The 12,314-nt window shown below is 42.4% G+C and overlaps 1 protein-coding gene across 1 annotated transcript in view; it reads left to right on the top strand.

The window, feature by feature from the left end:
• Positions 1-12,314, top strand: part of LOC144791146 (uncharacterized) — a 299,504-nt gene that overhangs the window by 33,646 nt on the left and 253,544 nt on the right. Inside the window, exon 2 of the mRNA XM_078665803.1 lies at positions 10,344-10,409. Coding sequence (XP_078521929.1) covers positions 10,344-10,409 — 66 coding nt within the window. The remainder of the gene's footprint in view (positions 1-10,343; positions 10,410-12,314) is intronic.

Genomic DNA, 12,314 nt, shown 5'->3' with positions numbered 1-12,314 from the left:
AGATGTGCTTAACTTACCCCCAGAAGCCTGTCCTTACGCTATAATTTTAGCTGGTGTCCCCCCATTGAGGAGAGGTCATTTAGAATCCTGGGATCAACTCAAAAACAAGAGCTTAGACTGGTTAATAAAATATAAAGGCTTAGGGGTGGAACACACCAACAACATTTTAATGGTGAGACGCGTAGGCTGGGTGGGGTATTCTGAAAAAAATATCCCAGGTGATTGTATAATAAATAACTTTAGACGCCCCCTTATGGTGAAACGGTTGTTGCAGACACAAGTTAGTCATAACACTGTCCCCACACATATACAATCCTTACCATTGGGTTTCTTTTACAAACCACCATCAGGCCCACGTTCACAGGCAATGCCAATATGGACCACGCAGAACAGGTCAACACGCTCTCCTAGCCTAGAGGGTTCCAGTAACATCTTTCCACCAACCCTGAATCTACAGAATAGGTTTGCTGCGCTGTCTAGTTTGGAGAGTCAAGATTGACTCACGAACCATCAATTCCTAACTATACCTGAGCCAGCAGACCCTGTAAGAACAAGTACTGTTCCTAGTAAATTTATAACTTCAGAGTCCAATTTGAAAGTATTGAGTTGGAACATAGCAGGTCTAGGATCCAAGTTGAATTGTATAGGGTGGGTTGACCTGGTTATCGCCTACGATATCCTAATGTTTCAGGAGACGTGGTGTACAAAAGAAATGTTGCTGGAGGGGTTTGTGTGTTTAAATAAGATTGTAGACAGACCACAAATACGCCGACCGTGTGGGGGATTGTCCACGTGGTTGAAAATATCGGCCAAAGGGAGCATAAAAAGTGTAACAAACAACGCTAACTTTCAAGCTACCATTCACACATGGGGGCGTTGATTTGTTTAATAAATTTTTACAATAACGATTTTATGTCACGGCCAAACAGTAATTTTATTAACTTGTTCGAATTCATAGATGGGCTGACCGACGCGCAGAGGTATGGCAAAATAGATGGCATACTCTTAGCAGGGGACTTTAATCCACGAATGCACAGGGACACGCAAAACATCTCCATTACCCCAGTTGGAGTGACCCCATGCAGAAGAGGGGAGGAACTTTGTAATTTTGTATTACAGAGAAACATGATTAATACTATGGAAAAAGCTGGCGTCCACCCGAGTGCGGGCTGTTGCCCACCTACAGAGGTCGCGGATGCTCATCTATTATAGATTATGTTTTTATTTCATCTTCCCTAGAAAATGTTTTGGAAAAGGCTGAGGTTTTATCTACTAGTCAAGGTGACCATAATCCTATTTTAACCACTATTAGACTTTGTCCCAAACCTACTATCCAACGAGAAATTGGGGCCAAATCCTCACGGTGTCTACGGATAAACTTAGGCGTACAATAAGGACATATCCCAAACTAGTAGACATATGCTTGTCAAGCAGCTCTGCAGGTAGGGAGATCATCGAGGCGTTTAGTGGCCTCTGTATTGGTATTAAGCAGATAATTTCAAAACCAATTACCAACACAAGTAAGACCCCCAGGTGGTTCGATAGTTCTTGTTCCCGTACAAATAGAGACCTGCGTGAAGCATTAGCGGCTACACCCAGGGATGTATTTCTAGTAAGATCTCTTAGAGCACGTTACAAGACTGCCACAAAAAAACGATCACATGAGCTACTTATAACACGCTGGGACAATCTAGTTAAAGCTGCCTCCCTAATAGATGCAAATGGATTTTGGAGGGAAGTCAAAAACATGAGGTCTATGGATACAAAAATCACCCCCATTAGCTGTAATATATCTAGCGAGCTATGGGAGAAGCATTTTGCCGGAATTTATACTGCCCCCTTAATTTCAACTAGTAATATTATCGGCAGTCAAGTTATAAATGTCACCATAACTATAGCCGAGGTACAAGAGGCGTTATTTCAAAGTTTGGGCAAAAAAGCGCCAGGTCCGGATGGATTACCCATCGACCTTATCAAACAGGAGCCGGACTTATGGGCCCCCCTTTTATGCAACGTTTTTAACAACTTGACTAAGGCAGCCATTCCGAGAACATGGTCAACTAGTATAATCGTCCCCATTTTCAAAAAAGGGGACCGAGCCAATCCCAGCTGCTACCGTCCCATCTCTCTGATCGATAATACCTTGAAGATCCTGGGTAGGGTAGTTTTTAACAGAATCAGACTATGGGCGGAAGACAATTCAATTTTAAACTGTGGTCAGCTGGGCTTCAGAAGTAACATCAGAACTGTTGAACAGTGCTTAAATTTGAATCTAATTTTAGGGAAATATGTGGTCGCAAAAAAAGCTCCTTTTTATTTAGGTATTGTGGATTTAACTTCAGCATTTGATTTTGTTAACAGATCACGGTTATGGGAAATTCTTTTAAATTATGGTTTGGATGAGCAACTGGTTTGTTTTTTGGCTTACCTCCATAAGGATCTGAAGGCACGGGTGAGGATAAACAATGACGGGGAAGTTTCTGGGGACATCACCATTGGCCGCGGGGTCAGACAAGGTTGTGTTCTGGCCCTCCTGGTTTTTATCCTTTATATTAACGAACTACACAACTCCCTGTCAAAAGTGTCTAAGGATGTCCCAAAGATTAATGGTAAATTACTGCCCGTGCTTTTATATGCAGATGATGCGGTCCTTATGGGACTTACACCGAATGCACTGCGCACTTTAGTCAAGAGATTTGTGTCTTTTATGGCGGATCTTGGTTTATGTAAAAAAAATAAAAAATCTTTTATCATGAGTTGTGGCCCTAAAAAACACTGTATTAAATCCATCTCAGTGGGTATTGAATCGTTGACATGCACCAGCACTTTTCCTTATTTGGGTTTAGTCTTTTCAGACTCTGGATCTTGGAAAGCCCATACTGCCCACAGTAGATGTAAATTAACTAAGGCAATACATTCTATAACCAGTCTTCGACAACCGAGATTTTCTAAGGTGGTGGTCCCGTTGTCCCAGATATATAAATCTCAATGTGTACCGACCGCCACCTACGGGGCCGAGGTTTGGGTGCACGCCAATTGTAGCGGGATTCAAAGCGAAGAGAATAGGTTTTGCAGAAAAATTCTTGGTGCACTTATATCAGCTTCCAGCTATATTATCCACAATGAATTGAATATACGATATGTGGAGGATTTTTATCGAATCTCGTCCAGCTATATTTTGGGTGAAAATATGGCAAAATCCAGCAGCAACCTTGACCAGAGACATAATTAATGATTGCCTTAGGTGTGAAAGAGGTGGCGCTATACCCTGGCTAGCGAGTTTAGCCAGTGTAGATATGGTGAATATCTTTACCAACCCATTAGAAGCAGAAGGAATAAATATAAAATCAGTCAGGGGGGCACTTTATGATCTGTACCATAAAGAAAGACAAGTTACTGAGCATAAAAAAACAACTGTTGCCAGATACTTGCCCCTCTTGGATTCACCTAGTTTTCAACATACTATGCCACAATCTTACCTTAGAAAGTATATGGGCAGATGGAAAAGGAGCCTACTCTACCGCCTTAGGGATGGAAGCATTAAATATTCTCTTTGCTTCCCAATAGGTTTTAACAAAAACCTAGAGCAACTGACCTGCCCATGTGGAGTTGGATGTAAACAAACTCTGTTAAAATTTCTATTTTTTTGTAACTTTTATGTAACCTACACTAAATGGTATTTGGCCCCATATTTTAAAGCTCGGGTATAACGGATTTTAGATTTGCATATCTCGAATTATTAAAACTAGGGAACGATGATTTGATTTTTAGAGTAGGTTCATTTCTTCAAACTGCTGTACGTTCCCGAGCTTCAATGAACAAATCTTAATATGGCCACCTCTACTACACGCCTTCACCTATCTTCACCCTGTGAATGGTGATTATTTGTATATTGATGCCATGAACTACAGAGAATACACTGTGGATCTTGTAGATGTACGTTTTTATAAGCAGTCATTGTAGATATGGTACAGATCTACTTTAACCTATCATGAAGTCTGCACGCAATTTAACGCACTTTATTTTTCGTGTATGATTACATAATTGCTTTTATGGGCCCTTTTAAGTGTTTTTATTGTATTTTTAACGTAAATTATTGCTGTTGTTGCACAGATCCATTTGTATTATGAAGCCTCAACGTCAACTATTGCACTTTATTATTATCCGCTGATTTGCACAAACTGTCCAAGTTTTACATCTGCACTAATTTGCACAAATGTTATTAATGCTGCTAATGTTATCGTTGTAATGTGTATTTGATTTTAATTTTACCTTATCTGTTTGGGGGTGACAAATTGCACTTTTATGGATACTTTCTTTTCCGAATAAAGATTATTCAATCAATCAATCAATCTGTACTGGGGGTGAATGTTTGAAAATGTTTAACATTCCACCATCATCGTTTTGTGTTGTTATAATCACCCTAGGTGGGAAGGGTATACCCAGATTTGAGTCCTGTGCTCACTATGTCATTGGACTCAAGCTAGCTTGCTGATAAGGGTGGAATCCTGAAACCGGTCCCAGGAATCTCGTTTCCGGTCCAGGGAGGACATAGCCTGGTAGTTCAGGCTGGACTATTCCCACGGGGAACAGGGTGAATACTGATTTGCATATGGCTGTGTTCAAACAGCAATGGCATGGTGAGCAAGTATACAATGGTTTTAGGCCCAGATCTCTTTACTGGAATATTTGACAATGTTCAGCATTCTGTCCATCATCTTTTTGTGTTGTTATGGTCACCCCAAGGGGGAAGATTATGCCCATACATGGGTCCCAGGTTCACTATGCCATTGGACTCAAGCTAGCCTGGCTGATGAGGGGGTGTAACCCAAAACTGGTCCCAGGATGCTTGAGTCCAGTCCAGGAGGACTGGCATGGCAGCTCCAGCCCGCACTGTTCCCATGGGGAGCACGGTCAAGACTGATTTGCATATGGCTGGGTCTAAACTGGAATGACACAGTGAGCATCAAAATAAAGTATTTAGACCCAGATCTCTGTACTTGGAGTGAATGTTTGACAATGCACATCCTTCCATACATCATCTTTTTGTGTGTTATTTGTTAAAGAGTCACCACATTTCCCATCCACTAGAGTAAGAGCAGGTAATAGCTTCTCAACTTATTTTAAACTAGAGCAGGGAACTAGACAAGGGTTCCCACTTTCACCCTCATTGTTCATTTGAGCTATATCTCCTTTATCAATTATGGAACAACATAGAGATCACAGGTATACGTTTTAACAATACGGTAAAAATAACAGCCTACGCTGACGATGTATGAGTTATATCTGAAAACGCTGAGTCTGCGATAACAGCCCTAATGTCCTCAATTGCTGACTTTTTCCACAGTGACATTATACAAGCTTAATAAAGATAAGACCGAGGTGAAATTGCTCAACAATCTCGGCAGCAAAGAAATAATTGGCAACTCGGGCCCTACATGGTAACCAAACAGCATCAAATATCTAGGCTTAGAATTCAACAGAGACTTAATCACCACCTTAGAGGTCAATGAAACTGCCCTCCTCAAAAAAGTCTCCACACTACTAGATGGTTGGTTTCCAAAAATGTTATCCTGGTGGGGATGAGCAGAGACATTAAAAATGATGATCACCCCATTAGTCAACTACTTGGCCAGTATGCTACCTATGACTCTCTCTAATGAATTCTTGTCCAAGTTGGACAAGATCTTCAACTCGTTCCTATGGCAAGGCAAGAGACCAAGAATTTCAATGAAAAAACTCCAACTATCCAAATAAAAAGGGGGCTTAGGCCTGCCAAATTGTAGGAACTATCAAACGGGGTACCTCTGCAAGCAAGGAGCCAACTGGCTGCGAACTGACCCGGATTACAGCCCAGTATGGGTTGACATAGAAAGGTCTCTCATCAAGGGAATCAATCTGGCCGTTCTCCTAACCATGGATACCTCTACTATCCCCCATTCTATATATATCATTCAGAATACAAGAAGAGCCCTACTATGACTGGACCAAATGTCAGCGGTAAAATTCAACAAATCCAACTTAGCTTCTCTATGGCACAACCCTGCCTTGAAGATAGATAGAGAAATGTTATACTGGGAAAAGTGGTCAAAAAGGGGCATAAACCTAGTCAAAGATCTATACACAGGGACATTTCCCTTCCCGTTTTTGAACTCCAGTCAAAGTATGGCCTGGAACCCCTGGATTTTTATAATTTTTTTAATCTAAAGGCGCAGCTCACGTCTCGCTCAATACTCCCCTCCAATCCGTTGATGCTCCCTATGATTCCCCAGCTACTGAAAATAAGTCACATGGTGTCTAAAATCTACTGTCATGATTGCTGGCACCACGGAAGGCAAGATGGCGGCTCGAGAACACGCATGTGCGAGGAGGTCAGGCAAGCTTAAAGCCTGACTCTCCTCTGATACTTGCGCTTCGCGTTCTAGTGTTGTTCCGCTTCCGTCCGTTTTCACGTCCGGGTTACGTCGTGTCCCTCATTCACTCCGTCGGTTCCATCGAGCTGTTCCTTGTCTCTGTGAGAGCTGGGACTCCGGATTACCTGGACTCTTCTCCCCCATTCCTGTTCTCCTCCTAACTACATGTCCGGACACTAATTTGGACTTCCTTAACCCCTCGTCCCGCTGGCTGGCTAGACATATGAGTCTTTGTTCCTGTTGGTGGGACGGACATTGCTGATGGTCGTTTCGCTGGCTGGCCGGACTATTTGGTGCCTGGTTCCGCTAGTCAGCCGGACTTCTGTGCTGCTTGTTCCGCCTACTGGCCGGACTCCCTGGCCTGTGTTCCCGCTGGCCCACCGGAATCACTGACTCTTCCTGGATTTTCCTCATCAGTCCGTGTACACGGTAACAGCGCCATTGGCGCTGCATTTCTTGTTTTGATTCTATAAAGTTATTGTGGTACTTGCCTGTACAAGGTATCCTGGGTATGGCAAAGGGGTCTCTCGTCCCATAATGTACAGGATTTATCCTTCGTGGCATATTAAGGATGCTGTTAGCTGCACATAAGTGAAACCCACAGGTCATTGTTCCTCATCAAACTTGAGCAAGCTCAGGTGGGCTGCTTTCATAGTATTAGATTTAATTCTAGAATATAAGCCTGTTTGAATGTTCACAACTTTATTTTTTCTTACACCGACAGACGCTCGCTCAAACACTACACCATCTATATATTTGTTTATACACGGAAGAAGGGAATATTAGAGAAACTTTGAGTATTGTTAAAGGGTTAATAGATTGTAACCTAACTAATTGTCCCTATCTTTCCAGCCTTTTGTTTGTGACAAGAAAACCTGTGGGATTGAGTTGCATCGAGGGATTTCTTCCCTTCCTTCCCTTCCCTTCCCTCCCTTGTTTTGTTTCCCTTCTTCCCCGGATTACCATTGTTGATTGACTATAGTCAAGCACAATAGGTGATTGGGAAAAGTAGTGGGCCTTTCTTCCGTTCCGTTGTGTTTCTGCAGAAACAAAGGTCAGAATCTGACATCTACAAGCTATTAGCTCCAAACCCAAGTACAACACACCGGATTAATGAAACAAAATGGGAATCTGGACCTAATTCTAGGAATGTTTCCTTCGAATGGCATAAGATACATAAAACGCCCTTTACTAACAAAATCTCTCCTGTACTATCCCAGACGAAACTCATGCTAATTTAAAGAACATATTGGACCCCGTAAAGGATCTTCAAACTTAACCTCAGTCAGAGTCCTACATGCTTGAACTGCAATACACATATCGGTGATCTAACTCACATGCTCTTCTACTGTCCCAACCTACAAACATATTGGGATAATATTTATAAATGCATAAACAAACTATTCAACATTGGCCCCCCCAGGGAATTCTCCTACATTCTTCTGGGATTTTTCAACCCAAATCTTTCATCTGAGTCCGACCGTTACCTGTTGGACCTAATGCTCACACTAGCCTGCAAAATAATACTCCATAATTGGAAGAACTTCAAAGAATACTCTTTCAGGAAATGGCAAGAGTGGTTCTCCTTTCTCAGAGGTGCAGATAATATTTCCCTACATTCTTCACCCTGGCGCCATTCCCTTAGGAAGCTATGGAAGTCCCTCTATGCCTTTTCATTCAAGTTTGATCCTCCTTGAACCAAATGACTCTGTGTGAACCATTTCTTGCATTTTAATGTACCTACTGACCTCAATGAACAGAAATAAGTCACTCTCCCTCTAGAGTGCTATCACGTCCTATTGTATATCCCCACACATGGGTACTGTTTTCCACATAACGGATCTCACACCTACCCCACTATATCGCTAATATGAAATAAGGCAGATGTGAGGTGAAGATTGGCGAGAATGACGTGCTTCTTGATGTTCTAACATTTACGTCTGTCCATCGAAATGCTGAATTTTCTCTATTACAAATATGGTATTTCTAATTTGATATTCTGGCAACACCTCCTATGCAATTTATATGTCTTCAATTATATTTTTAACATGCGACACATGATCGCTCTAAACAACAATGCCGATAACGAAAACAGTGCACGATTAACCTGATCGCACATCCAAATGCCATTTGATTACGTTGCCCCTGCAATTCCTCTGCCTTTTTGTTTTCCATTGAGTTAATCATTTATTATTATTATTTATGTAATTATTATTTATTAATTGGTTATTATCATTTATCACAATTGTAACTATATTTCAGCTCATGCCACCCTGTGTATTTAGTTTGTTCTTATATGTTCCTGTTTTTCTTGAAAATTCAATACAATTATCTGAAGTTAAAAAAGAGTCACCATATTTGTAGACTAATAATCACATGCTAAAAATAAATAATCATACTATCCCTGGAATCAGGGAAAAGCTATTTAAAATACATTTGTTATCAAGAGTGCTTGAACACGAGTTGAGTTTGTATGGGGGTCATGGATTCACTGACCCCTGACACTTAGGGCACGTTTTGCAAATACTTGTGGGAGTGCGATGCTGCACCACCTGCAGTCCCCCACATTCCGGTGGACAGCTGTTGGTCGTGCCACGCACAGATTGGACCACCACAAGCAGCAAAAACTCTTGAAAATTAGCCCTAGAAGTGCATTTTGGTGTGGTCTTCACCAGGTGCATTCATTTTATCAGAGCAGCTCCTGGCGGTTTTGTTTTCCATTTCCTTTCCTTTCCTTTTGTGTCTCTGTCTTTCTCTAGGGTGCAGCGTCCCCAGTCTGTGAACTCCAATCCTTCTGGTATAGTGGGGGTTGTGGGGGATCTCTACGTCCCCCACGGCCCCAGCCAGCTCCCCACACACAGTTTGATAGCGAGTGTTACGCTGACCCCTGGGCACTGTCCAATCCTGGGGGCAATTAAGGGAAAGGAGGCAGAACCCTGCACACTCCGTTCTCTGATTATAGTCAAAGGTCACAACCTCTAAAGTGACAAATCTTGGGCCTATTTAGGCTGGTTTTCATGATCTTGGGCTCATTGTATGTGTGGCGGTGAGCTCTAGTCACAGGAATAGTTTCATCAGAGCCCCCTGGACTCAAAACACTATGTAGGAGATTGGTTTTACTAGCTACATGCGCCAGAATCCTACACTGCCAAACCTGCCTCCCTAGACCATCTTGCAGAGCAACCAGGAAAGCAGTGGAGTCCAATTCTTCACACAACCAGTCATCAGGGATTGTAACAGGACCAGCATCACCGGCCCAGGAGAGACTCATCTGGGCTTGGGGTCAGCTGTAGGCAAAGTCCTTAGTATATCATAGTAGGGCATCTGGGGTCTTCTCCTTCCAGTCATCCTTGGTTCTGCTGCAGCTGCCTTCCAGTTTCAAAGTTGCAAATTCTGGCTCTCCTTCATGTTCTGGGGATACCCCTTTTATGTCCAGTGAAAGCCTGCGGAAGGGTATACCCCTTTGTCACACCATAAAACTTGTTCTGGTCAGTTCCTCCCTCTACCCTGGGTTTGGCTTCATCGTGGCTAGTGAAATAAAGACATGGTAGGTCTAGTGTCAGGTTCCTTGGTGGTGTGTTGGGGGCAGGTTACTTTGAAGAGTAATCAGGAGGGGTAAGACTCCTCAGCAGATATCCTGTCAGGAAGACCCACTGCCCGCTACGGCTGAGTGGCCGCCTCCCCCCTCCCCCTGCATATTACCCACATTTTCAGGAATACGTTTGTTATCAATATACTGTTACTTGGGAAAATGTGGGATGATTCTTCAAACACAACAAGATGATATATAACAGTATTTTATAAGTCAGGAAGTACTTATACCAGGTTGTACTGGTGTTGCATTTGAAAAGAAAAACGTGACTAATTGGTCAGCACCTATTGACTGAGAAATAAGAAAATATCCTCTCATCCCTCTCTCTTTCTCTACAGGTACAGTCATTCAATCTCTGCCGTTCTCTGGTTCACGAGAGATCACCAACTTCAACAACAACCATGGTATGTGTAGTAGTCTTATGGGTGAAATAACTAAGAGGCAGGCACCTATCAATGTAATGGGAATGAGGAACTCCTTGGAATCTTAGCAGTAGCGTAACATCAGCCCCGAGGTGCGGGGGCCCTTGAGCTCTGGGGTGCCCCCTCTAGCAATGTGCACGGGTCACGAGCCCCTGGCCTGAGACCTCATGACTGGGGCAGTGGGCCCTCCGTGTACTTTGCAGAGTGGCCCCCGTCACGTTTAGTTATGCCACTGAATCTTGGAAGCACAGTCTCTAAGTAGAAAAGTCAGAGGCGTCTTTCAAGCACTATTTACAGACACATACATTTAGATAGGGACAAGGATGGGCGGTAGGGGATTCTGTGACCGTTGCCGATGGCAGTAGAAATGGTAAGGCTGCACAACTTATGCTGCTGGGCCTTTTACACTACCTTTGATACTAATGACATTGGCATATTTCTAGAAAGACTGATGTCAGTGGTGGGTTTAGTGAAAATTGCAAATGATGGTTTTCATCTTTTTCAAACAAGAGAGTCTTGCAAGTCAAGTCCGAAGATTTCTTGGTTTCTTATTTGAGGGATATAGGTCCCTAAGGCTCACTGGGTTGCTCCATCTTGTTCACTGTAAATGTAAAACACCAACATGACATATTGACATTGATGTTCTTGGGTCAAAGTCCAAGTAAAACTCTATGATGTTGGGAGACATACATATCGGCATCTCACTAAAGGCCATGGTTTTGAACCCTAGTTTATCCTGTAAGAACATGACAACTATTTCACTAAGGATTGTGGTTCTTTTTCCGTATTCTGTAGAAATGACATCCATTTTGAAATATGTACAGAGATCTGCTAATGTGATGTATTGGCTCCTGTTTAGACAATTGCAACTAACTCTTTCTAGGGTTGCCGACATAGATAATTGCTAGGTAGTAGAAAATGTATAAATATGCAGCAAGAGCAGTGGCTGGAGTTTCTTACTATGTAGACGCCCTCCTTATTCTGCAAACACTCAAGTCCTTTTGCTCAACTAATCGAATTCAATGCATTAACTATAGAGCTGTGGTGCATAACTTCCCAGATCACTGGAAGCGTTGCTTTCAGAGCCACTCTCACTCTCAGGAACTTCCATGTTTTCATATGATTTTCACGTGTTTTCTTGATTTAAGGTTCAGAGCAGTAGTGTGAAAGAAAAGTATCTCAATTAGTGGGGCCTCTAGTGGGGGGGTCCAAATTCTAGTAAAGTTGAAATGTACCCATGATACTAGATGCTGAAAACAGAGAAGGGGAAACTCTTTTGTTCAGCAGGTTGTGAGGTTGGGGACAAATATGGTTAAAGGGCCTGGATCTCGCTTAGAATTCCCCCAGCAAAGGAGCCGCCTTAGACTTTCCCCACACATTTAGGAATTGTGCTGCAGTGGGCAATTGCTGATCTCATTATCTAAAGATCTAGGTTCTAATTTGACAACTTGGCATTACTAACATAATGATGTATCTTTAGGAAAATCACCTGTGTCACAAATTGTCAACATGTATAATACAAGTATGGAAAGTGAAGACCAAATGTAAAGCATTGCGTTTAGCAATCTAATTTACATGTTCACACTGCACATCACATCCTTGTTTCTGTAATCTGCTCTTATATGGACCCCATTCACCATACTGATCCGGCTACACTACAAATGTTCCTGGAAACGTGCTTCACTACTTCTTGGAGCTAGGTATGTACTGTGCCAATTATCTAATTAAACACAATCAAGCTAAACCAATCTTTGACCTCTTTAAAAAATGGCACTCTTGACTTCTTTGAAATATGGCCCCCTTTACACAATGGACTCTGTGCCCAACATGGAAAACCCGTGTGTAATCACAGATCTGAGTTACAGCTGAGTAATCGCAAACATTGGA

The sequence above is a fragment of the Lissotriton helveticus genome, chromosome 11 (genome assembly GCF_964261635.1).
Source record: "Lissotriton helveticus chromosome 11, aLisHel1.1, whole genome shotgun sequence".
In the NCBI taxonomy this organism is placed as follows: Eukaryota; Metazoa; Chordata; class Amphibia; order Caudata; family Salamandridae; genus Lissotriton; species Lissotriton helveticus.
The sequence above is the reverse complement of the archived record's forward strand: the minus strand, read 5'-3'. Positions and strand labels throughout refer to the sequence as shown.